Here is a 26,882-nt window from a genome sequence, read left to right as displayed (position 1 = left end):
GCTGGGTCTCGAGCTGCGGGGAGCTTGATGACGATCCCCGGCCAGAGCCCCTCATCCCTCTCGGCCCACTGACCCTCTGAGGAAGGGCTGGCCTGAGTGCTCTTACAGCCCCGAGCCATCTGGAGCCAGAATGCACCCACCCTCGGCCAGACCTCTCCTTCTGAGTTTGCTTTCTCAGTCGTACAGAGGAGACCATGCAATGTCTCCCTGATTAATGGATTAAGGAGATGGAGGGACCAAGGGGTCTGTGGACAGGCAAGAGTCCTAAGTGTCTGTTTGTGCCAGTGGGGCAAAGTAGCAGAGGCCGCTTGGGGGTGGAAACCCCCTGACTCTTCACTGTCTGGGCCCCAACTTCTCCAATCAGGGTGACGATGGTGACCCACCTCAGGGCAGATGCTAGGAGGGCAGGCCTGGGGTGGGCAGCGCGATGGAGGGTCCTAGCTGGTGACACAGTTTCCTGTCAGGAACGAGCCGTGTTCCTGATTTTGTGGTGTCAGAAGTCCAAGCATCTAGGAAATAGGGATGCTGAGAGCTCAAGAAGTGCCTGTCTTTTCCAGGGCAGAGGCTAGAGCCCCTCCCCTCCCTGTGGGAGGGGCTGCCCTTCCAGGCCTGCCCCCCACCCCCGCAACCCACCGCGGGGAGGGGCAGGTCTGCACACCTGGGAGAGGTCACGGGGGCGGGGAGGGCTTAGGGTCACCTCCCCGGGGTCTGTGTAATTAGGACAGATGTTCAGGGGTGGTTGCCCATCCAAGGCTCGGTTTCCTTGGCAACTTCTGGTTTGTTTTGTTTTCTGGTAATAGACTTTATTTTCTAGAGCAGTTTTAGGTTCCCGGTAAAATTGAGGGGAAGGTACAGAGAGCTCCCCCAGACGCCCTGCCCTCCCCGCATGCACAGCCTACCCCACTGTTGACCACCCCCTACCCGAGGGGCACATTCGTCACAATCCACGACCGCACACTATCACCCGGAGTCCACGGTTTACGTTGGGGTCTCTCTCGGGGTTATACATCCAATGGGTTTGGACAAACGTGTAATGACATGCAGCCACTGTGACAGTCCCCTACAGAGGAGAGTCCTCTGTGGTCCTCCTGATCACCCCTCAGGGGTCTCCGTGCTGCTGCCTTTTCAGCGATGCCCTAATGCTCTCCAGACGCCTCTTCCAGGCCTCCTCCAAGGTGATCCAGAACCCAGAAAGGAGTTCTCTCTGATTGCTTGTCTGTGTCCAAACATCTCCTTTTTGTTAGGACACCAGTCATACTGAATGAGGGTCACCCTGCTTTAACTTATGACACCTACAATGACCCTGTTTCCACATGAGGTCACATTTTGCGGTACTGGCGGTTAGGACTCAACTCATGAATTTGGGGGGGAACAGAATCTAGCCCGTAACAGGGCCCCAGCCAAGATCCTATCCAGTGGTTTGCAGACCCCTCTGCAGAGAGAGAGGCCCAGGCTCCCTGAGGGGCCGACAGTCACCCCCCACTGCCACAAGGTTGATGTCCCCCCTGGTTGGCAAAGGGGTGCAAGGATGAGGGCTCACATGTGCCCTGGCAGGAGCTTTGGGGGACCTCTGGACTTCTGCTCTCTCTGGCTTCCATGCCTGAGATGGACCCTCCTTCAGCCTGGCTCTGGGCACCCAGAGCTGAGCCTCGGCTGCCCTGCGAGTCGCCTACTACACGAAGGAGACCTCAGCACTGTTGTCAGCCACTGAGATCTGGGTGGCTTGATCCTGCAAGGGTGCTGAAATTCAGGGTGCCACGTGCTACCATGTTTTTCAAAGGAGGCCTGCCGATAAAAGTGCTTGAAAATCATTTGTCTATCCCAATCCCTCTATTTATAGATGAGAAACTGGAGACTCAGAGAAGCACTCTTAAGCTGGTATCAAAGTCTCCTACCATTTCTGGTAGCCAGGCTTGGGAGGGAGGTTAGAATGGGCACTTGGCAATGACTTGAGGTTCTTAACCCCAAGTCCCTGGGTATCTTGGTCCGTAGATCTATGATGTATCTCCTAGGAAGCCTGGGGTGTACAGTGGCTCTCCCGAGAGCAGACCCTGCTCACCTGTCAGAGATCCTTCTCCCCCACCCTGTTAGACAAGGTCCCACCGGCCACTGGAGTGACACCCCAGCATGGAGGCGGACACGGAATCTCCTCACTACCGCACCGCTGGTGCCCAAGTTAGGCGCACCCAGATTTGTGGAATGAATAAGTTCAGGGACCTGCAGGGGGAGCTCAAGAGCTCACCTGGGGTTGACCCAGGAAGGTGGCTAAGCCCTCTGACTGCTGCTTATCCTGAGAGGTGACCGTCCAAAAGGAGGGTGTGCTCGGTGATCGGGGAATAAAGGTTTTCTCTCTGCAGAGCTGTCTGGACCACAGGGGTCAAACATAGATCCAATCGTAAAATGGCTCCGCAGCTGCACAAGCAGTGGCTGCTTCCCCCCCATCCTCTCCTTTCAAGGTGAAGTCACTGCATCCCCTTGAACAATTCCCATGCATTTCAGCTGTCCGGCTCATTACCTTCACTCTATAAACACTGGCGTAAAAAAGTCTGTGTGACAAGATTTTACACGACTGGCAAATATTTTGGTCGGTTGGTTGACGACAAACCCAAAATACTCATCAAATATTGACAGTTGGATAAGAGTTGTGGTCCATTCGGGACGCATTTGTCTATAAAAAGCACATTTATTGAGGCCGGGCAACGTTAGCTTGGTCCTTTTGGTATGCAGCCTTCTACCTGGATCTCTGCAGGCCAGCCCGGATACCTGTTCTTCACATTATCTGAGTGGTTGACCTGTGCAAAGGAAAGAAAAAGATTTAATTTATCCATTCATCTAACCAACTAGCTGGTTAGTGTGCCAGCTATGAGCAAAGTCATAAAAAAGAGAATCACTTCCTAGGATGGGATTTGTTACAACCTACTCAGGGTACGTGATTGCCTCTCAATGTGACTCAGTATTTGAAGCAACTTGATTCAACACGTGGAAAACTTTCTGCAATGGTTTAAGTGTCCTTTAATCCACGTGCCCAACAGAGTAGCCACTAGCTACATTTGGCTACTGAATACTTGAAATGTGGCTAGCGTGACTGATGAACTGAATTGTAAATTCTATTTAACTTGAATCAATTTAAATGTAATCTGCAAATCTGGCGAGTGGCTGCCATATGGGACGGGACAACTCTCAAGTCTGGTTTTCAATTCTCTGGGAGAAGGACTATATATTTTTTTCAGGGTAATCGGAGTGTTCCTTGCTCAGAAGGAACACTTGTTCCTTGTTCAGATTGATTTGACTTTAAGGCTTTCCATCTTCAATTCTTTCACAGATAATGGAGCACCTTAAACTAATGCTTAAAAAGAAGAAGAATGTGCATTCTAAACTTTGGAATCCTAGTTTTATATCTCTTTTTAATATAACAGCTTTGCTGAGACAGAATTCACATCCTATAAAATTCACCCATTTAAAGTGTACAATTCAATGGTTTTTAGTATATTCACAAAGACATGCAGCCATCATCACACTCAATTTTAGAACATTTTCATCCCGGGAACAAGAAAGCACATACCCATTCGAATCTACTCACCATCTTCCACAGCCTTTAGGCAGCCCCTAATCTACTTTCTGTCTCTGGATTTTGACTATTCTAGAAATTTTATATAAATGGAATCATACAACATGTGTCCTTTTGTGTTTGGTTTTCTTCACTTAGTGTGTTTTCAAGGTTCGTCCATGTCATAGCATATACCAGTACTCCATTTCTGTATGTGCCTTAATAATATTCCGGTGTGTGGATATACCATATTTTATTTATACATTTTAAAATCTATTAATCAGGCATTTGGGTTGTTTCTGCTTTTTTGTTGTTATGAATAATAGCACATTCTTGTACAAGTTTTTGTGTGAACGTATGTTTTCATTCTCTTGGCTATGTATCTATTAGTGGAATTGCTAGGACATATGGTAACTGGTTTTCAGGAAGGGATGTTCAGCAACCACTCACCTTTTCTCTCTGAATTCCTGCAGGAAGTTCAAAGCCTTTTGCTGCAAGAAATACCCAGCTCGACCTGAACCGCATGTTCCTGATCTCTTTACTTCCCAGGGCTTCTATGGCCCTCTTAACGTCCTCCTTCAGTCTGCGGGGCAAAGGGGGAAGAGTGTGAATGTCTCACCTGCAGACTCGGGTATGTGGTGCTAGGACACAGTCTGTCCTAGGACAGGTTTCTAAAGCAGCGCCTGCCCTCCTGAGGTGCAAGGCAGGAGGGAAACACGCACGCTGGCTGAGCGTGTCACATCTCTAGTTACACATAAGGCCACCTCCAGGACTCATTTAGACTCAGTTTGGGGCACAGAGTTGTAATTCTCGATTCTGAAAAGCCCTGGGTCTTGGGGTTCAGTCTTCCTCATCCCCAGCCAACATAGTTTTCGGTCCTTGCTGCTCTCCTGTTTACTGACCACAAAATAAAGCGGACAGAAGTTGCTGAAAGATGAAAACAAATGTCAAAACTGTCCCTTTCATATTCAAAAAAGTCAGTAGCAAAAAAGAAAAAAAGCAAAAACAAAACCTAAAGAATCCTACCGTTGTAGAAAGGTGCAATTCAGGGCAAAGTAAAGGGAGGTGGGCAGAAAGGAAAAGAAAAAATAAGTTCAGATTTTCCTAAATGGGTTAAATCTGAGTCTTTCAAAGCACATGTCAAAGAACTTCCATCTGGGAAGATGCTCTTTTAAGAATAAGATTTGTGGGCTTCCCTGGTGGCATAGTGGTTGAGAATCTGCCTGCTAATGCAGGGGACACGGGTTCGAGCCCTGGTCTGGGAAGATCCCACATGCCGCGGAGCAACTAGGCCCGTGAGCCACAACTACTGAGCCTGTGCATCTGGAGCCTGTGCTCCACAACAAGAGAGGCTGCGATAGTGAAAGGCCTGCGCACCGCGATGAAGAGTGGCCCCCGCTCGCCGTGACTGGGGAGAGCCCTCGCACAGAAATGAAGACCCAACACAGCCAAAAATAAATAAATAATAATTAAAAAAAAAAAAAGAATAAGATCTGAATTCAAACAAATCTGGGAAATGCCATGTTCAGTAGACCCATCTCGGAAATTCATGATGCCAATACGCACTCTGACGTTCTCGGAAGTTAGGCAGTGAAGACGCACACGTCTGCTTAGGAGAGCACACTTGGAGAAGCACTGACCAGGTCATTTTCCCCCTAGTGAAAGCACTGTGTATGTGTGCATGTGTGTGCGCGTGCGTGTGTGTGTGTGTGTGTGTGTGTGTGTGTGTGTGTGTGTATAAGTCCCACCCTGGGTTTAGCTCTTTGGCCAAGGGTTAGCTTTGCTATTTTATTTATGGTCAGTGGTGGCTTTGTCTTGCTACCTGGAAATATTCCTTAGTTTCTAGGATTTATGTGCTCCACCAGCTTGTCATTTTTCTAGAAATGCAGTCTGTTCATCATGGTTTCCCGTTCCTTTTCCTTGAAGAAGCATCCCGCTCCTTGGAGCTTTGTCCTCTCCTAAATGATGTACTGAGAGACCCTGACAGGCCTGGTGCTCTGCCCTCCCCCCGCTGGCTTCCCTGACTCTCGCCCCTGCTGTGACAAGTCTGTGCGCTCACCTGCTGCTACCATCATCGTGGGTCACCATGAAGAGCAGGGACTTCGAGGGAGCGCTCTGAATAAAATTCGTCATCGGTCCAGAGTTATCTGCCGGGTCAATGCAAATCAGTCTTAGGACCTTCTCTGTCAGCTGACACTCTGGCCCCAGAGGCTGTGCTTCTGCTCTCAGCTTCTGTGCCCTGGGCTCTGAATCCTCTGATTCTAGAACTGTCTCTCGACCATGCAAATGATGCTTTAGCGCTTTCGCAGTAAATGGCCTGTGGGTTCCACGGTGGGGCAATGTGAGGCAAGCAGCATGATCGGATCATAAAGATTCTAGTGATCAGCTTTGAAACCAACCGGCAACGACTTTGGCAACACAGGTGGGCTTTTCTTTGCAATTAATAAGAAAGCACCGGACCTGGGCACGACCCTCTAAGAGCCGAGTGGCTCCAGGACACTGATGAGAAATACGAGACATACAGACCACACCGGGATGGGTAAGTCCTTGCTAAGAGACCCCTCCATTTCTCACAGGGAGAAAATAAAGGCTCAGCTCAAACCCTGTTATTTACCACTGGGGCTTGTATTTGTAGTTATGATTAACGGCATCGTTCCCGAGTGCATCCGGGCACTTCTAATTGCTCCTCTCCATTATGTTTACAAAGATTTGTTTTAGGTAATTCTCAGTGTTAAATAAAAGCAACTGCAGTCAAGATCCAGAGTCCAGAATGGAGGGACAGTTGGAGGAGGATGGACACCCTGGGCTCCAGGAATGTGTGTACCACGCCCAGCGCCGTGAACACAGCAGTAATTATGATGACGTTCAGGGCTGGATGCTGATCACATTATTCTACATGTTTGGTTTAAAAAAAGAAAGAGATGTTTTCTCTTTCCCATCATCTGACGAAGGGGCAGAAGGAAAAGATCCAGGACAAGTGTGATCAAAGAAAAGATGTTTTCTAGATAATGCCTTCAAACTTTAATACATGAGCTCAGAGACTACGAGGATTTATGTAAGACAGTTCTAGAAAATATTTGCTTCCGGCAAATTTTTTGGTAGCCAAAATAAGAATGTTTGACGTTTTTGGTTGTGCTTTTTTTTAATCCTAATTTATGTGTATAATTCATTTTAATTTTAAGAGGAAAAGAGTTTCCTTACCTCCTTCGTACATATCAAAATACTGTGTTGCTGTCACTTTCCCAGTCACATCTGGAAATGAGAGAAACAGTTTTTAAAAGAAGGTACGTGGGGACTCAGGGCACATTCTGAAAACAGCGTGTTCCTCGTCTGTCTCTTCCCGGGAAGCATGACTGCCGTGGTCCCACCTGAAGGAAAGGACCGCCTTCCCTGGAGGGGGCCCCACTGATTCGGGTCAGGAAGGCAGGGCTCACACCGGCTGCCCAGGGCACCCCTCCCGCCTGCTTCCGGTTGGATCCACGCCCACGTTCTTTCCCAGTGCACCTGCCTTTTCCCACAAACGCCAGGGCAAAGTAAAGGGAGGTGGGCAGAAAGGGCAAGAAGCTCTTTCTGCTGCCCCCTGTAGCTTTTCCTGCAGACCAGGCACATTTTCCTCAGGTTCCTGCAGCCCTCTGTCACTGGGCTATGTGCTCACCTTGCTCATCGGGACAGACACCAAGGGAAACCCTTTCCCTAAACCTACTACAGTTCTTACTATTGCCATTGGCAACAGTGACAGATGTTTCTTTCTCCAGGCCTAAGCGGAGGCCAGGCTGTGCTTCCCCTGAGTCCCTTTTATCAGACAAAGGTAGGAACTGGTGTCACCTTCTGCTGGGCCACCAGGAATCAGAGCAAACGTGAGGCCCAACTCCAAGGTGTCTGTACCCCCAGGTCTGCTGATCTGGTTTTAGCCCTGACTTCTGCAGGTCCTTCTTTGTTTTTTTAAAATCGGTTTATATTTGATTTCAGTTTTTTGGTAGAACCACAAATCTCTAAAGTGAGGCACTGTAAAAAATAGTTAAATATATACTCTTAAAATGCATTAAAATATAAACCTAGACTAGATCGTGTGCAAAAATCATAAAGAAACCCAAGGTACCACTGAATATCCAATCACAGAGCTTTTAGAGGAGTTTTAAAGAAAACATTTAATAACTTACAGTTGACAATGGCAATATTTATTCCCCTTGCAACATTTCCAGTCTTTTCTCCTATGAGCCTGAAATGTAGATAAGCATCGGTCAAAGAACTCCTTTCTCACCAAGCAGTTAGTAGCCCTCCCTGCCCTGTAAGATCCTCTCTTGGCAAAATCACCGTCCATCCTTTGTCACTTACCATTTCCTTGTAGATACGCACTGGCCTTGACCCAGCTCCTTTGAAAGTCACCCCTACACTCGTTCCACACACATCCATCCCCACACATCTCTACAGCCTGAGTCCCTCAGGGAACCTGGAAACTGCATTTAGTCTTATAATTTATACAAATGGCCAGGGAGAGAAACACCAGTGTTTGTTTAGCACAGGCTCTTTGCAAACATTCTCTCACTGAATCCTCAAGCTCCTCATGGGTGGGCATTCATTCTCCCACTTTATAAATATGGAGTACAACAACCAGTAGAATGGAATAGGAGCCAGAAAGTCTGGAGACAAACACACACACACACACACACACACACACAAAACCTAGTTACTTTCATAGTCTGATGAAGCTTACTAGACCATGAACAAGGAGATGAGAAGTGGGATGAGAAAGGAGATGGCAAAGTGAAGAGATACTGAAGATGTATACTTGCTGGGCTTCGACAATTGATGAGATGAGAGGAACACAAGAGAAGCGTTGACAAACATGAAGGACACATTCAAACCGGCTGGCTGGAAATAAAATGAGGTACAAGAGGTGGATGAATAAGAGATGGGTCTGACCCAACTCTGGTATCAGCTTCCTTGCGTCCTCTCCCCATCAGTGCTCTGACGGAGGTTTTGCGGACACCTGGAGATGCTTTTATCCAACCACAAAATGTAACCCTGCTTATCTCCTTAAATAAATCCCTTAAACTACCTCACTTAATTTTTACTTTTAAATTGGAGAATATGAAATGCCAGCTTCAAGGGGATTGTGTCCTAAAACCAGGAAGAAGATTGACCTTCCTGGAAATGTGAAATATTACTGAAGATCTTGTGTGTGTGTGTGTGTGTGTGTGTGTGTGTGTGTGTGTGTGTGTGCATCTGTATGAGTGCATGCATCCTCTGTCAAGTTTTAGAATCAATGATACGTTATCTTCATAAAAAGTCAAAGGCATGCAGATTAGAAAAGAAGTGTTATGACTGCCTTTTTTTCTTTTTTCGTAGATGACATGATTGCCTATGTAGAAAATCCAGTGGAGTCTACAACAAAGCTACTAGAACTAATAAGTGACGTTAGTAAGGTTGCAGGATACAAGATCATTATATAAAAGTCAATTGTGGGCTTCCCTGGTGGCGCAGTGGTTGAGAATCTGCCTGCTAATGCAGGAGGCACGGGTTCGAGCCCTGGTCTGGGAAGATCCCACATGCCACGGAGCAGCTGGGCCCGTGAGCCACAGCTGCTGAGCCTGCGCGTCTGGAGCCTGTGCCCCGCAACGGGAGGGGCCGCGATAGTGAAAGGCCCGCGCACCGCGATGAAGAGCGGTCCCCGCACCGCGATGAAGAGTGGCCCCCACTTGCCGCAACTAGAGAAAGCCCTCGCACGAACCGAAGACCCAGCACAGCCAAAAATAAATAAATAAATAAATAAATAAATAATAAATAAAATTAAAAAAAAAAAAGAGCACTGCTAAAACCACTGTTATCCCAGTTTAAAAAAAAAAAAAAAAAAGTCAATTGTATTTCTATATACTACCAACTAACGATTGAAATTTTTAACTTAATTTTTTTAACTTTTAAATTTTAAATTAAAAAATATATACAATAGCATAAAAGTATGAGATACTTAGTGATAAATATGGCAAAAGTATCTGCAGATGCATACACTGAATACTACAAACCATTACTGAGACAAATCAGATTTAAATAAATTGAGGTGAGTAAAAGACTCAATATTGCTAAGATGTCAGTTCTCCCCAAATTATCTAGAGATCTAATGCAATCTCAAAAAGAAAAAAAGAAAAAAAAGAAAAAAGCCAGTAGGCTTTTGTGTAGGCATTTATAAGCTGATTCAAAAATTCATATGGAAATAGAATCTAGAATAGTCAAAATAATTTTGAAAAAAAAGAACAAAATTGAAGAAATTATATTATTGAACTTCAAGATTTACTGTAAAGTTATAGTTATCAAAATTACTGCATATAGTGAAGAGACAGACAAACAGATAAATGGAAGAGAACAGAGGGTCCAGAATTCGATATACACGTATATGGTCACTTGATTTTTGCCAGTGGTGCAAAAAGAATTCAGTAGAGAAAGACAGTATTATGAAAAATGGTGCTAGAACAATTAAGTAGCCATGTTTTTAAATGACTACAATTCATATTTCACACCATTTGCAAAAATTAACTCAAAATGGGTATATCATATAAAGCGGAAAACCTAAAACTATCCAACTTCTAGAAGTCTGGAAGAAACTTTGGAGCGCTTTGAAGAAAAATTTTGTGGGTTAGACAAAAATTCTTAGATATGACATGAAAAACATGCTCCATAAATGGAAAAAATTGATAAATTAGACTTCATTAAAATTAAGAATTTCTGCTCTTTGATAAATACTGTTAAGAGAAGAAGAACACATGAAACAAGCTGGGAGAATCTATATGAAAATCATATATTTAATAAAGAACTTGAATACAAAACATATAAACCAACCTCAAAATTAGTAATAAGAAAACAACCCAATTAAAAATGAACAGATTTGAATAGGCACTTAACAAAGTAAGATATACACACAGCAAGTAAACACATGAAAAGAGGCTCAACATCATTAGTTATTAGAGAAATGCAAATTAAAACCACAGTCAGATACTGCTGCCTACCTATTAGAATGTCTAAAGTTAGAAAGACTGACCATACCAAGCGCTGGTGAATATAGTGGCAGATAAATTGAAACTCTCATACTCTTATAGGAATGTAAAATGGTACAGCCACTTTGCTTTAAATATTTTACCCCACTTTCTTCTTGCTTGCATGGTTTCTGAAGAAAAGCCTGATGTAATTCCTATCCTGTTCTTTTATAAGTAAAGTGTTTTTTTGTTTCGTTTTATTTTGTTGTTGTTGTTGGTTTTGCCTCTGGCTACTTTCAAGATTTCCTCTTTGTCTTTAATCTTCTCTAGTTTGAATACAATTTACTTAGGTGTACATTTTGGGGTATTTATCCTGCTTGGTTTTCTCTGAGCTTCCTGGATCTGTGGTTTGGGGTCTGTGGATAATTTTGAAAAGTTCTCAACAATATTACTTCAAATATTTCTGCTTCTTTCTCTCTTCCTTTTTCTGGTATTCTTATTACATGTATTATACCTTTCGTAGTTGTCCCACAGTTCTTGGATATTCTGTTCTTTTTTATTTTTCAGGTTTTTAATTCTTTTTTTTCTTCCTCTTTTCTCAGTATGGGAGGTATTATTGCCATATCCTTAAGGTCAATGATTCTTTCCTTGGTTGTGTTCAGTCTACTAATGAGCCCATAAAAGGGGTTCTTCATTTCTGTCATGGTGTTTTTAATTTCCACCATTTCTTTTTCATTCTTCCTTAGGGTGTCCATCTGTCTGCTTACATTACTCATTTGTTCTTGTATTCTGTCCACTTTTTCTATTACAGCTCTTAGCATATTAATCATAGCTGTTTTATATTCCTGGTATGCTAATTCCAAAATTTCTGCCATATTTGGGCAAGGTACTGATGCTTTCCCTGTCTCTTCAAACTGTGGTTTTTTACTTTTAATATGTCTTGTTATTTTTTGTTGAAAGCCAGACATGGTATACTTGGTAAATAGGTCTTTAGTGTGAATGTTATGTTCACGTGGCCGGGAGTTAGGCTCTGTTTACTATTTGCTGTAGGTGTCAGAGGCTAACATTTCTCCTCTCTTTCTTGGGTATCCCTATAGACTCTTTTACATTGGGTTTGAGACTTTCAGTTCTTTTCAGCTGTGATCCCTTGTTACTTTACAGGAGCCCTATTATGTGGTAGTAAGACGTCAGGAATGAGGAAGTGTTCCATAGTCCTGGGATCAGGTCTCAGTCTTTTAGTGAGCCTGTGCCCCTGAGCTGTGGCCTTCACAAGTGGTTTTTTTTTTTTTTTTCTTTCACTCCTTAGGGGAGACAGGAAGGCCAGAGGGGCCTGGAGTTGGGTATTTCCTTCTCCCAGGTTGGCTAGTCTTTGGTAAAACCTTCATTGGTTAGACTCTGGTAAAACAGTTTCCCCTGAAGGCAGGCCTGCTAAGAAGAACAGAACACTGTGGACGTATTTCAAAAATGGCTACTTTCCCATTACCACTGCCAGAAGCACGAGGGGATTTTTTTTCTTCAGTCTTCCCTCTGAAAGCCTGGTAGGGCTCCTGGAGGAGAAACTCAGGAAGGTGTAGGAGCTCCTCCAGGGCTTGGCCTCCAGGAGTTAATCTCTCAAGCTCATCCAAGCTCAGTCTCCAGCAATTAGTCACTTACCCTTTAAGGGTTCCTACCGGACGCTGGATCCAGCTGAGCTCCCTGCTCCGGGTGATCTGTGATTTGATGAATCTGCCTGTCTCTCCAGTTTTCAGGGTGGTGGTTTGCCCTGTGACCTCAACTCTCTTGTATGTATGCATTTTTAATATACAGCATAATTTGGGGTTTACGTGCTGTGATTCAATCTAAGAATTGCCTCCTTTTAATTGGCATTTTTACAGGCCACTTAATATATGTGAGATATATTTGTTCTTTGTGATACCTTCATAATTGGGTTGTTTTCTGGTTTTGCTGCTTTTCAAATTTTTAAATTTTTGCTTTCACTATATGGTGTGTATTTTCTTTGCTTTGTTAAAGGTCAGGTATTAACTAAAGCATAAGCATATTTAAAAATGTCACCTAAAAAAGGAAAGACAAAATATGGAGAACAGTTTTATAACACAAAAGGGCTAACTACCTTAATACATAAAGAATCTTATAAATCAATTAAAAAAGGCCAGTGATAGGAATAAAAATGGGCAGGAGATATAAACAGTTCACAGAAAATAAATATAGTCATCCCTCCATATCTGCAGGACATTGGCTGCAGGACCTGCCACGGATACCAAAATCCACGGGTGCTCAAGTTCCATAGCCGGCCCTCCGTATCTGTAAGACCTGCACCAGTGGATTCAACCAACCGTGGATCATAAACATAGTATGTGATCCATGGTTGGTTGAATCCGCAGATGTGGAGCCTGTGGAGAGGGAGGGCCGACTGTACAGCCGTTCTTAGCATGAAAAGACCCTGGATTCACTCACAGCAAGAGCAATAAAATACTAATCTGAAGACTAACTTTCTTCTCTCAGAATGGCAAAAATCAAAATATTAGTCAACATGCCTTGCTGGACAGACTGTGAGGAAACAGTCATTCTCACTGTGTTAATCTGAGTCCTCTGAAAAGCAGATGCCAAAACAGGGTTAAATGCACTAGAATTTTTATTAGGGGAAATACCTATGAGAGAAGATGAGAGGGGTGGGGTTAAGCAGGGCGAGTTGTCAGACCCCAACTCAAGCCTGACCCTAAGGGGAGGAGAGGGAAAAAGCTGGGGGTGGGCATGTCCTAGGCTGCCAGGCAGTCTCAGGAGACTTCGGCAAGGCCATTGGGCATCTTGGAACGCAAGCTGGGCTTCAGCTGAGCCTGTGTGGCCCAGGAATGGGGCTGCCTGGTATCTCAAGGTTCTGATAAGGATTCTCTCCTTGACTAAACTCTACCCAGGCCCCCTCAAACTCTTTTTAAACTAGACCTGACTTTTGGACTTCTGTTCATCTCTGCATTGTCCAATTTTAGCAAGAACTCTGCTAAGTCAGTTTAAGCAGAAAGCCCCACCTTTGATATTTGATCACCGTCCATATTCAATCAGTTTCTTAAGCCGCCTCCGCCCTCCAGGTGGTGTCTGATTGCCCCATCCCGCCTTCAGCAGAATCTTGTTAACCTGTTTAGCCAGAATCCCCTCAACCCTGATGCTTCCTCTTAGTAATTTTCTATCCACAATCTCCACCCTGCTCCTTGGCTGTAAATTCTTGCCCATGATGTGTCTGGAGTTGAATCCAATCTCTCTCCCCTACAAGACCCCACAGGAGTGGTCCCTACGCTTACTGCCCCTTGAATAAAGTTGGCTTGACCATTTGCACGAAGTGTCATGCATATTTTTTCTGTAACAGGTCTCAGTCACTGGCTAGGAGGAGCCAGGGGAAGCCGGGCCTCCAGCAAACTTACTATGGATTTCACAATGCAGCAACTGGAACTCTTGGTCAATGAACTACCTGCCACTAGAAACCTGAGAAGTGCATTCTCACGGTCACCACACTCGAACACTGCCAGAGTGAGAGTCATTTAATTCCAGGCCAAAGACTTCAAAATTCAAAGTGGGAGCTGTTTATAATTGAGAAATCTATCCTCAGCCGAACTATCAGTTAATCGTTGGTGGGAATGAATACATTTTAAACATGAAGAATCTTTAAAAATATTACCTCCCCTTGTACCCTTTTCTCAGGATGTTATTGGAAGATGTGCTCCAGCAGAACAAGGGTGGAAACTAAGAAAGTGGAAAGTACCGTATCCAGGAAACAAGGACTCCAACAACAGAGAGGGAGGCAAAGGTCACCCCCAGAGTGGCGGTGGAGAGGGGTCCCCGAATGACAGCCGCACAGTAGCTGCAGGGTAACCTGGCTGACTGGAGAGGGACAGAAGCTTCACAGATGAAGTTGGTAAATATCTGATGTGAGAGATTTATTTTAACCAGAGGAAAGTTTAAGGATTAAAATGATGTAAGTTCATGGAAAACCAAGCGAGCCAACAATAAACGAACAAAACGTAACTATTGTACACAACATGCTTCAGTTGAAGAACATCTGCTTAGTCCCGTTAGAAAAAAACCAAACTGGAGGGACTTCCCTGGTGGCGCAGTGGTTAAGACTCTGCGCTCCCAATGCAAGGGGCCCGGGTTCGATCTGTGGTCAGGGAACTAGATCCCACATGCATGCCGAAACTAAGAGTTTGCATGCCACAAACTAAGGAGCCCGCCTGCCGCAACTAAGACCCGGTACAACCAAATAAATAAATTAATTAAATAAGTATTAAAAAAAAAGAAACTGGAGGCCACAGTTTGAATATATCCCTAGGTGGACCTTCACAGTCACACAACCAAAACTTAAAACTGCCCCGATGTCCCCCAAATGCTGACTCTGACCTTAAACAAAACCTAAGCTTTCTTTATGTCAGCATGACCTTGCACTTATGAACAAGTCAGCTCATGCAATGCAAAGGCACATAAGTTTCTAGTAACAAATCACACTAGAAAACACTGTACTTACTCAAACTTTATAAGCCGAGCCGTGGCCACGGAGCGCCACGCCGCCTAACCGCCTTCCATTTGGAAATCTTGTTTGCCAGGAGTTGGGTTCTCCCTTGGTAAAATATTCCTATCAAGTAAACTCTCTGAATTTTATTTTCACAGTCATAATCATGTAAATGATGAATTTTGCTCAAACCGTGATGACAGTATAGTAACTTAATCAGGACAATGGTAAGGAAAGAGGACAGGAATTGTGTAATAGTGGAAAAGAGCTGACCTCCCGAGGGGCAAGGCAGCAGATAATGCTGAAAACAGGAAACAAGGAAGTTGTAATGTAAACCCGCTGTTTAGAGGTATGGGTGTGAGTGAGTAGGGAGACTCTGCTGACAGATGGAGGGGGCTGTCCCTGGGGGAGGTACATTTGCAGGCGCCCAGGACATGCTGGTTGTAGGGATGAAGCAAATGGCAAAAAACCTCTTGTCTTTCTACATAAACCTGTGTGTGTGTATTTAAGGCCCCACAATGTGGTCTGTGGGATATCAGTTTCCTGACCAGGGCTCAAACCCGGGCCCTTGGCAGTGAAAGCGTGGAGTCCTGACTACTGGACTGCCAGGGAATTCCCAAACCTGTATATTTTATTTGTAAAACAACGAGATCTCTGCAACCCATACTTTCTGTTCCAGGGACCTGTTAGGAGGAAACACAACGCTAAAACCACAGCAAGTGTCTTGGCGTCTGGCTCATTGATTCCTGTTCCTTTTAATTTGCTTTTGTTTGTGCTTATCCTGCTTTATTCTGCACTGAATTCTGAAAAACATCTAGAATACTGTTTGAAGCAGGCAAGCTACCTTTGGTTCTACACATTCGTATAGAGGGTTAGTTGTTCCTTTAGACTATTGGATTCAAGTTGGTCCACCCAGCAGACCCTACGTTTGCCAGGGTGGAATCCTGGCTCTGTCACTAACAGCTGTGTGATGAGGGGCAAGTGACTGAACCTCTCTGTGACTCAGTTGCCTTATCTGTATCATGGGAATAATAATGGTACCTACCTCAGACAGAGTTCTATGAAGTTAAAGTATAAGTGAGTTGGTTTGTACCAGGTAAGATGCAGTAGCTCCTATGCCATGGTCGGGAGAAGGTGTCAGGCACTGTGGAGCAGGGCAAATCCCGGGCTCTGGGATCTGAGCTTGAATAATCCCCTTCTGGCGATGTGATTCTGGATGAGTGACCCCCTCCCACTGTCCCCACCCCTCCCAGGTCTTCCCGCCTCTTCCTTGCCAAGGGATCCGGCTCAGTTTTCAATGTACCTCACTGACAATCCCATTCATCAGGACATCACCTCTGAAATTACACACACACACACACACACACACACACACACACACACAATTACCATACAGCATTTACTATGGACATTTGCAAACTCTGTTTGTTCTCTCCAACTATACCACTGGTTCTTAATGGGGTGAGGGGTAGGATTTTGCCACCTAGGGGACGTGTGACAATGTCTGGGACCTGTGTGGTTGTCATAGCTGGGGGGGAGGATGGGTGTTCTCTGGCATCTAGTGGGTGGAGGCCAGGGCTGCTGCTAACCCTGCAATGCTCAGGGCAGCCCCTACCATGCAGGGTGTCCATGGGGTTGAGACGGAGAAGCCTGAACTGTGACGTCAGCTCCTTGGGCAGGAGCCACGTGTTCCACGTCATGGTCCCTCTGCTGAGTGCCTCACCCTCTGGAGTTCATCGGTGGATGAATGTTTATCAATAAACTGTCTGGCAGAGCAAAGGGAGCCTTAGAGACATGATGGACCTGCAGAGTGAAGGGGCTCTTTCTACCTAACTCCCAAATATTGAATGAGGGGATATGCCAGGACTGTGTAAGGTGTACGAAGCTGAATCCGACCCCCTCTCTGAGCGCGCTGCCCGCTCCTTGGGAGAACAAGGTATGTGCAGAGACCAAGGGACTGAGAGTGGAGGGGTGGAAATGCAGCAAGTGCCAAGTGCTGTGGGCAACAGCCAACCAACAAAACAAGGGAAGGTGTGCCTGGTTTGGGGCAAATGGTGGGATAATTGGGAATGACTTCCTACTCAGGGTTAGGAACAGACCACATTTTCTCTCATTTGTAATCATTACTTAATCACCCAAACCATCCTTAAGCTCGGTGTTGTGGGTTGCACTGTGTTCCCTCAAAGTTCAAATGGTGAAGTCCTAACCCCTAGAACCTCAGAATGTGACCTTATTTGGATATAGACCTTTAAAGAGATGACTGAGTTAAAATGAGGTCTTTAGAGTGACCCTAATCCAAAATGACTGGTGTCCCTTTTAAAAGGGGAAAATTGGATCGAGACACACACACAGAGGGACGGCGCTATGAAGACACAGGGCAAAGTCGGCATCTACAAGCCAAGGAGGGAGCATGGGACAGACTCTCCCTTGCAGCCTCAGAAGGAACCAGCCCTTGCCCACACCTTGATCTTGACTTCCGGCCTCCAGAACTGAGAGAGAATGAATGTTTTTTGTTTAAAATGCCCTGTCTGTGTACTTTGTTATGGCAACCCTAGCCATGGAATACACTGAGCTAGGACACTTCCAAGTGCCAGGGTTTATTGGGCTGTCAAGGATAAGGCAGTCGCACAGAACCTGAACCGAGCTACGTAGGGGGTGGGGCTGCAGGGAGAGACGACACCGGCTTTAACCCGTGAGGGTGAGGATCAAAACACAGATGCAAGGACAGCCGTGTCCGCTGAGTTCTGATGTTTCCCTGACTTTGAAGGGCTAGAGTACAAAATATGTACTGAGTTTTCTGCTAACTGCTGTCAAATGAAAGTTCAACACGGGACACATAAAACCAATCTACGGGTCCCATCTCCCCACCCTCGGCATGGCAGGCATTCTCAGTTCCCCTCGGATGCCCCCCAGCCTCTGCCTGAGGTCAAGAAGAAGCCTTTCTCTCCTGGGGCAGACTTGCTGCTTGGTCAGCCTCAGAGAAGGGAAAGGACCAAGTGGGAGAGCTAGGTTTTCTTTTCCCACTGTAGTACTTACACCTCATCCTCAAAGCAGATCTTGGCATACTTGTCCCTGCCACCACCACTGAGCAACCGGTAGGCGTAGGTGTTTGGGGGACACGGGGTCCAGTGGTCACATTTTTGCCTTTTTGGGGCTGGGGCTGTAACGAACAGGAATATAACAGTTAGCGTCATGCACTATTGATCAGGTGAACCCACTGCTTGACTGTGAACGGCAGCTGTTCTGTCCCAAGAATTCACACCAGCAAGTCCCAGTAGCAGTGGGGGAAAACCGGGAAGACACAAAGTTAATTTAACCTGCTTTTGCCTTCAAATAGTAATATGCCAAAGGGAGGGGATGTTGAGTAGGCGGAACAATTTCAGAAGGGTTGGAAATCACTCTTGATCGTCATGACTGCCATTCTTGGATTGCAAGGCATAGTCTTTTGTATTCCAATTAAAGAAAGATTAGTTGGGTCTAAGAGTGCTGGTGAACCAAGAAGTAGCCTATGGAGCATCTATCCAGCTTCTGCATTTACACTCCTGAAACACACACACACCCCTGACAACCACTCTAGCCATGGCTGACCCCTCTCCTTTCCCTCGAGCTTGAGATGCTGAGCTTTTCTGCCTGGGCTGCTATGTCAGTGCTGGCAGGCCCTGGAGATGTCATGCCCAGTGACAGGGGTCAGCACTTGGGGAGGACTGGGGTCAGCTGGCGCTGGGTACCCTCTGTATCTCCCACTGCTGGGTGCCTCGTTGCCAATCACTACCACTCGTGTCTCCCCCCTTTCACAGGTGTGACTGTCCTCTGTCACCCACAGAACCCACTGTCCTGCGCTGGGTTCAGTTTAAATCCCGAGTCTCCAGAAAAAAAAATCAGAAAGTGCTCTCACTCCCGCAGTTTGACTGGGGACGTGCTGTTTTATGGGTCACTGCGCTCCTCTGTTTTAGCACATCTGGCTAGAAGCACAGCCAGCAGAGTGGCCGGAAGGCCCTGTTGGGGGGAATCAGGACACAGGTAGCGCTGTGATGGCCGAGTGCTCTGGGGGTTGAGCTGGACCGGGGCTGAACTGCTTGGTGAACACAGGGATGCAGGTGCACACCCAGTCCTGGTGCCCAGGAGGACACAGAGTTCTTGGGGCCTGTGCATCCCAACATCGTGCTTAGCCCTTCACATCTTCCTCCCCTTTACCTACCTCATCCCCATCACTAACCAAAGCCCCAACCCACCCTGCACTGCCCAGCTTGCCCTGATTTATTTTCTTTTTCTTAGCCCTCATCACTGCCTAATATCCTGCAATTTCCTCTTTAAAAGCTTCTCCATAAGGACAGGGATGTTGTCTATTTATTTTTACTTTGTAACCCCAGCATCAAGTCTGTGTGCAGCACAAGCAGCTGCTCCATCAATGTTGTTGAACAAAAGTGTAACCGAGCAGGACCCTATGGGGCCTTCCTGAGAGAGATCCCCCACCGCCACCACAGAGGCCTCTGCCTGCCTCTTGTTTGTAGAAAAGCTGTAGTCTCCCAGGGCTCCCCTGAGTCACAAAAGCCTGGCTCAAGAATTAATAATTGACAAGTCCAGGAAGCGCAGAGAGTCCCATACAGGATAAATCCAAGGAGAAACACGCCAAGACACATATTAATCAAACTATCAAGAATTAAATACAAAGAAAAAATATTAAAAGCAACAAGGGAAAAACAACAAATAACATACAAGGGAATCCCCATAAGGTTAACAGCTGATCTTTCAGCAGAAACTCTGCAAGCCAGAAGGGAGGGACAGGACATATTTAAAGTGATGAAAGGGGAAAACCTACAACCAAGATTACTCTACCCAGCAAGAATCTCATTCAGATTTGACAGAGAAATGAAAACCTTTACAGACAAGCAAAAGCTAAGAGAATTCAGCACCACCAAACCAGCTTTACAACAAATGCTAAAGGAACTTCTCTAGGCAGGAAACACAAGAGAAGGAGAAGACCTACAATAACAAACCCAAAACAATTAAGAAAATGGTAATAGGAACATACATATCGATAACTACCTTAAATGTAAATGGATTAAATGCTCCAACCAAAAGACACAGACTGGCTGAATGGATACAAAAACAAGACCCATATATATGCTGTCTATAAGAGACCCATTTCAGACCTAGGGACACATACAGGCTGAAAGTGAGGGGATGGAAAAAGATATTCCATGCAAATGGAACTCAAAAGAAAGCTGGAGCAGCAATTCTCATATCAGACAAAATAGACTTTAAAATAAAGACTATTACAAGAGACAAAGAAGGACACTACATAATGGTCGAGGGATCAGTCCAAGAAGAAGATATAACAATTGTAAATATTTATGCACCCAACAAAGGAGCACCTCAATACATAAGGCAAATGCTAACAGCCATAAAAGAGGAAATCGACAGTAACACAAACACAGTAAAGGAATTTAACACCCCACTTTCACCAATGGACAGATCATCGAAAATGAAAATAAATATGGAAACACAAGCTTTAAATGATACATAAAAACAAGAGGGACTTAATTGATATTTATAGGACATTCCATCCAAAAACAACAGAAAACACTTTCTTCTCAAGTGCTCATGGAACATTCTCCAGGATAGAGCATATCTTGGGTCACAAATCAAGCCTTGGTAAATTTAAGAAAACCGAAATTGTATCAAGTATCTTCTCCAACAACAATGCTATGAGACTGGATATCAATTACAGGAAAAATATCTGTAAAAAATACAAACACATGGAGACTAAACAATATACTATTAAATAACCAAGAGATCACTGAAGAAATCAAAGAGGAAAGCAAAAAAATACCAAGAAACAAATGACAATGAAAACACGACGACCCAAAACCTATGGGATGCAGCAGAAGCAGTTCTAAGAGGGAAGTTTAGAGCAATACAATCCTACCTCAAGTAACATCTCAACTAAAAAACCTAACCTTACACCCAAAGCAATTAGAGAAAGAAGAACAAAAAAAACCCAAAGTTAGCAGAAGGAAAGAAATCATAAAGATCAGATCAGAAATAAATGAAAAATAAATGAAGAAAACAATAGCAAAGATCAATAAAACTAAAAGCTGGTTCTTTGAGAAGATAAACAAAATTGATAAACCATTAGCCAGACTCATCAAGAAAAAAAGGGAGACGACTCAAATAAATAGAATTAGAAATGAAAAAGGAGAAGTGACACTGCACAAATACAAAGGATCATGAGAGATTACTACAAGCAACTATATGCCAATAAAATGGACAACCTGGAAGAAATGGACAAATCCTTAGAAAAGCACAGCCTTCTGAGGCTGAACCAGGAAGCAATAGAAAATATAAACAGACCAATCACAAGCACTGAAATTGAGACTGTGATTAAAAATCTTCCAACAAACAAAAGTCCAGGACCAGATGGCTTCACAGGCGAATTCTATCAAACATTTAGAGAAGAGCTAACACCCATCCTTCTCAAACTCTTCCAAAATATAGCAGAGGCAGGAACACTCCCAAACTCATTCTACGAGGCCATCATCACCCTGATACCAAAACCAGACAAAGATGTCACAAAGAAAGAAAACTACAGGCCAATATCACTGATGAACATAGATGCAAAAATCCTCAACAAAATTCTAGCAAACAGAATCCAACAGCACATTAAAAGGATCATACACCATGATCAAGTGGGGTTTATCCCAGGAATGAAAGGATTCTTCAATATACACAAATCAATGTGATAAACCATATTAACAAACTGAAGGATAAAAACCATATGATAATCTCAATAGATGCAGAAAAAGCTTTTGAAAAAATTCAACACCGATTTATGATAAAAACCCTCCAGAAAGTAGGCATAGCAGGAACTTACCTCAACACAATAGAGGCCATATATGACAAACCCACAGCCAACATCGTTCTCAATGGTGAAAAACTGAAACCATTTCCTCTAAGATCAGGAACAAGACAAGGTTGTCCACTCTTGCCACTATTATTCAACATAGTTTTGGAAGTTTTAGTCACAGCAATCAGAGAAGAAAAAGAAGTAAAAGGAATCTAATTTGGAAAAGAAGAAGTAAAGCTGTCACTGTTTGCAGATGACATGATACTATACATAGAGAATCCTAAAGATGCTACCAGAAAGCTACTAGAGCTAATCAATGAATTTGGTAAAGTAGCAGGATACAAAATCAATGCACAGAAATCTCTTGTATTCCTATACACTAATGATGAAAAATCTGAAAGAGAAATTAAGGAAACACTCCCATTTACCACTGCAACAAAAAGAATAAAATACCTAGGAATAAACCTACCTAAAGAGACAAAAGACCTGTATGCAGAAAACTGTAAGACACTGATGAAAGAAATTAAAGATGATACAAACAGGTGGAAAGATATACCACGTCCTTGGATTGGAAGAATCAACATTGTGAAAATGGCTATACTACCCAAAACAATCTACAGATTCAATGCAATCCCTATCAAATTACGAGTGGCATTTTTTACAGAACTAGAACAAAAAATCTTCAAATTTGTATGGAGACACAAAAGACCCCAAATAACCAAAGCAGTCTTGAGGGAAAGAAACGGAGCTGGAGGAATCAGGCTCCCTGACTTCAGACTATACTACAAAGCTACAGTAATCAAGACAGTATGGTACTGGCACAGAAATAGAAATATAGATCAATGGAACAGGATAGAAAGCCCAGAGATAAACCCATGCACATATGGTCACCTTATTTTTGATAAAGGAGGCAAGAATATATAATGCAGAAAAGACTGCCTCTTCAGTAAGTGGTGCTGGGAAAACTGGACAGCTACATGTAAAAGAATGAAATTAGAACACTCCCTAACACCATACACAAAAATAAACTCAAAATGCATTAAAGACCTAAATGTAAGGCCAGACACTATAAAACTCTCACAGGAAAACATAGGCAGAACACTCTATGACATACGTCACAGCAAGATCCTTTTTGACCCACCTCCTAGAGAAATGGAAATAAAAACAAAAATAAACAAATGGGACCTAATGAAACGTAAAAGCTTTTGCACAGCAAAGGAAACCATAAATAAGACGAAAAGACAACCCTCAGAATGGGAGATAATATTTGCAAATGAAGCAACTGACAAAGGATTAATCTCCAAAATATACAAGCAGCTCATGCAGCTCAATATCAAGAAAACAAACAACCCAATCCAAAAATGGGCAGAAGACCTAAATAGACATTTCTCCAAAGAAGATATACAGATTGCCAACAAACACATGAAAGGATGCTCAACATCACTAATCATTAGAGAAATGCAAATCAGTACTACAATGAGGTATCACCTCACACCTGTCAGAATGGCCATCATCAAAAAATCTACAAACAATAAATGCTGGAGAGGGTGTGGAGAAAAGTGAACCCTCTTGCACTGTTGGTGGGAATGTAAATTGATACAGCCATTATGGAGAACAGTATGGAGGTTCCTTAAAAAACTAAAAGTAGAACTACCATACGACCCAGCAATCCCACTACTAGGCATATACCCTGAGAAAACCATAGGTCAAAAAGAGTCATGTACCAAAATGTTCATTGCAGCTCTATTTACAATAGCCAGGACATGGAAGCAATCTAAGTGTCCATCGACAGATGAATGGATAAAGAAGATGTGGCACATATATACAATGGAATATTACTCAGCCATAAAAAGAAACAAAACTGAGTTATTTGTAGTGAGGTGGATGGACTTAGAGTCTGTCATACAGAGTGAAGTAAGTCACAAAGAGAAAAACAAACACCATATGCTAACACATATATATGGAATCTGAAAAAATAAATGGTTCTGAAGGACCTAGGGGCAGGACAGGAATAAAGATGCAGATGTAGAGAATGGACTTGAGGACACGGGGAAGGGGAAGGGTAAGCTGGGACAAAGTGAGAGAGTGGCATGGACATATATACACTAACAAATGTAAAATAGATAGCTAGTGGGAAGCAGCCACATAGCACAGGGAGATCAACTCAGTGCTTTGTGACCACCTAGAGGGGCGGGATAGGGAGGGTGGGAGGGAGGGAGATGCAAGAGGGAGGAGATATAGGGATATATGTATATGTAGAGCTGAATCACTTTGTTATAAAGCAGAAACTAACACACCATTGTAAATCAATTATACTCCAAAAAAGATGTTTAAAAAAGAGAAAAAAAATAAAGCTACCCTATGGTGGGGGGGTGGGGTGTGTGTGGGTAAATTACAGTTTGGGATTAACATGTACATTCTACTATATATAAAATAAACAAGAAGGATTTACTGTATAGCATGGGGAACTACATTCAATATCTTATAATATGCTATAATGGAAAAGAATCTGAAAAAGAATATATATATAACTGAATCACTGTGCTGTACAGCAGAAACTAACACAATGTTGTAAATAAACGATACTTTATTAAAAAAATAAATAAAAATTAAAAAAAGAAAAAAAGGAATTAATGATTGAAAGGATGTGAACATGTAGTGACCAAAATAGCAGTTGGGTCAGTCGAACTGGTAACAATTTAAATAGTAAATCAGCCATATGGCAATCACAGAATCTTTAGTTCCTCCCTGAAGGACATGGATAACAGTATCTGAAAAATATTCCTGAGTTGTTTTTCAGGTGCTAAAACCATCACCAAGTGGAAGAAGTTAACTACTCGATGACCATGAGCATGTAGCCTCCAGAACTACTGCTGCCTGAGGATTGGTAAAATGTGACCCTGTCCCTTACCTCACTATCAACCAATCAGAGAACTCTGCCCAAACTGATCATGTACTCCAAGACTCTCTCCCTCACCTTGCCTTTAAAAATGCTTCCCTGAAACCCATCAGGAAGTTCTGCTCTTTTGAGCACTAGCTGCCTGGACTCCTCACTTGGCATCTGCAATAAACGCTGGACTTTCCTTCACCACAACCAGGTGTCAGTAGACTGGCTTTACTGCAAGCGGGTGAGCAGACCCAAGCTTAGTTCAGTAACGAATGAATGGACATCTGGCCCCTCGTGGGGCAGAAATCTGCACCTACTTTGGCAGAAAACTCAGAGACACTGAACCCTGCTCCCTCCTGCAAAAGGGAAGAGGGACGTTGAGTCAGGGCTCTCTGCACACGTGCTACTGCAGCTCTGGTCTACTTTTACCAATTTTTCCTCCTGTGGATTCTAATTTTTTAAATATCAAAGGACCTTGGGATTTTATCTTTTCTTATCTAGTTTCTGAAGAAAAAAATTGAAAGTAATAGACAGGCAAAAGGAAGGAAAAAAATCCTACGTATATTCACTCTACAGAATCTTCATTGTTTTACCTTTTGGTATATTTCCTTCCAGACTTTTCTATGCCTGCAGAGGGCATCTGCAATGTTGGAAAACATGGATTAAACATATACAAATAGTATGTTACCTCACTTACATTTTCATATAATATACTCAATATGTTTTTTCTCAATCTCCAGTTACCTAAATTTAAAGCAAGGGGTCCGACCATTAATGTGAAAAAGTGCCATAAATACGGTATCTGCTCAATCTTTCCCGGTTTTGAACACTGAAGTGTATTTATTTCAGTTTTTTAAAAATTTAATGATAATGCTCATTACTTTGAATTTAGAAGTAATTTACCTAAAAACACACTGAGCATGGTACTTGAAAATGTAACTAACATACTGTTTAAAAGTTAGGTGTGCCCTGTTTCCTGAGTTTGTAGATGTCTTGAGTATGTATACAGATGGTGCTTGATTTACGATGGTTCTACTTTATGATGGTGCAAAAGGGACATGTTTTCAGCAAAAACCGTGCTTCGAATTGTGCATTTTTATCCTTTCCCAAGCTAGCGATGTGTGGTCCAATGTCTTCGTGATGCTGGGCAGTGGCAGCTGCAGCTCCCCATCAGCTACAGGACCAGGAGGGTGAACAACCGATACCCTGACACCCATGCTGGACCCAGACAGCCCTTCTGTTTTTCATTTTCAGTACAGTATTCAGTAAATTACAGGATATAGTCAACACAATTAGAAAATAGGCTTTGTGATAGACGAGGTTGCCCAACTGTAGGCTAATGTACGTGTTCTGAGCATGGTTGAGGTAGGCTAGGCTAAGCAAGGATGTTCAGTGTGTTAGGTGTATTAAATGCATTTTGAACTTATGATATTTTCAACTCATTATAGGTTTATTGGGATGCAACCCCATCATAAGTGGAGAAAGCTCTGTACTCAATCTAGAGAGAACCCTCTTAAAGTGGGATCCACACTCATTCTGCCTGCCACCTGCATTTCCCTTAATGTAGGCGAGCCTTCCCTGACAAGCACACAGACTTGCTCACTGGCCCCTGCTGTTCTTGGCAGGACGCCTTCAAGATTCACTGAACCAGCTCCCTGCTCTTGGAGAAGGACATTATTTCCAGGCCCTATGCCGTCATCACGATGCTGTCGGAGTGCCCTTGCTACATGACCCTTTCGACCTCGGTCCTCACCGAGCGCTGGGCGTGCAGACAGGGGTGCTGTGACCCACAGAGGTGGATGGTCTAACACAGCCCCGGCCCCAGCAGAGCTTAAAAGATAAGGTCACGAGGACGCCACGTACCGCCTGACCCCCACGGGTCACGGTAGTTTGGAGACAGAATGACAGCAGATTCGTATGGGAGGTAGGGAAGGAAACCAGAAAGGGTATTTTACTCTATTTTTAAGCCAGCTGAAAACACAGAAGCAAACAGGGTCTGCTAACATTGCCAACGAGTGGGAGAAAGATTCCTATGGGGTGAGAGAGACAGCATATCTTCCGGAGCCATGGCTAAGCATCACCCACGCTGCTTTTGAGGCTGAACAGTTAAGAACGACTACACAGGTGTAACTAGCCAC

At 43.9% G+C, this 26,882-nt stretch overlaps 1 protein-coding gene across 2 annotated transcripts in view; it reads right to left on the bottom strand.

The window, feature by feature from the left end:
- Positions 1-2,152: 2,152 nt before the first annotated feature.
- FAM3B (FAM3 metabolism regulating signaling molecule B) overlaps positions 2,153-26,882 on the bottom strand; it is a 54,968-nt gene continuing 30,238 nt past the window's right edge. For both annotated transcript variants that reach the window (XM_057545667.1, XM_007172721.3), the window contains exons 3-8: positions 18,047-18,170; positions 7,708-7,766; positions 6,749-6,799; positions 5,607-5,694; positions 3,998-4,130; positions 2,153-2,792 (exon numbers count right to left, since the gene is read on the bottom strand). In XM_057545667.1, the coding sequence (XP_057401650.1) occupies positions 2,703-2,792; positions 3,998-4,130; positions 5,607-5,694; positions 6,749-6,799; positions 7,708-7,766; positions 18,047-18,170 (545 nt within the window). In that variant the 3' untranslated portion in view covers positions 2,153-2,702. The remainder of the gene's footprint in view (positions 2,793-3,997; positions 4,131-5,606; positions 5,695-6,748; positions 6,800-7,707; positions 7,767-18,046; positions 18,171-26,882) is intronic.

The sequence above is a fragment of the Balaenoptera acutorostrata genome, chromosome 4, assembly GCF_949987535.1.
Source record: "Balaenoptera acutorostrata chromosome 4, mBalAcu1.1, whole genome shotgun sequence".
NCBI lineage: Eukaryota > Metazoa > Chordata > Mammalia > Artiodactyla > Balaenopteridae > Balaenoptera > Balaenoptera acutorostrata.
Note: the sequence above shows the minus strand (reverse complement) of the source record. Positions and strands in the feature narration are given on the sequence as shown.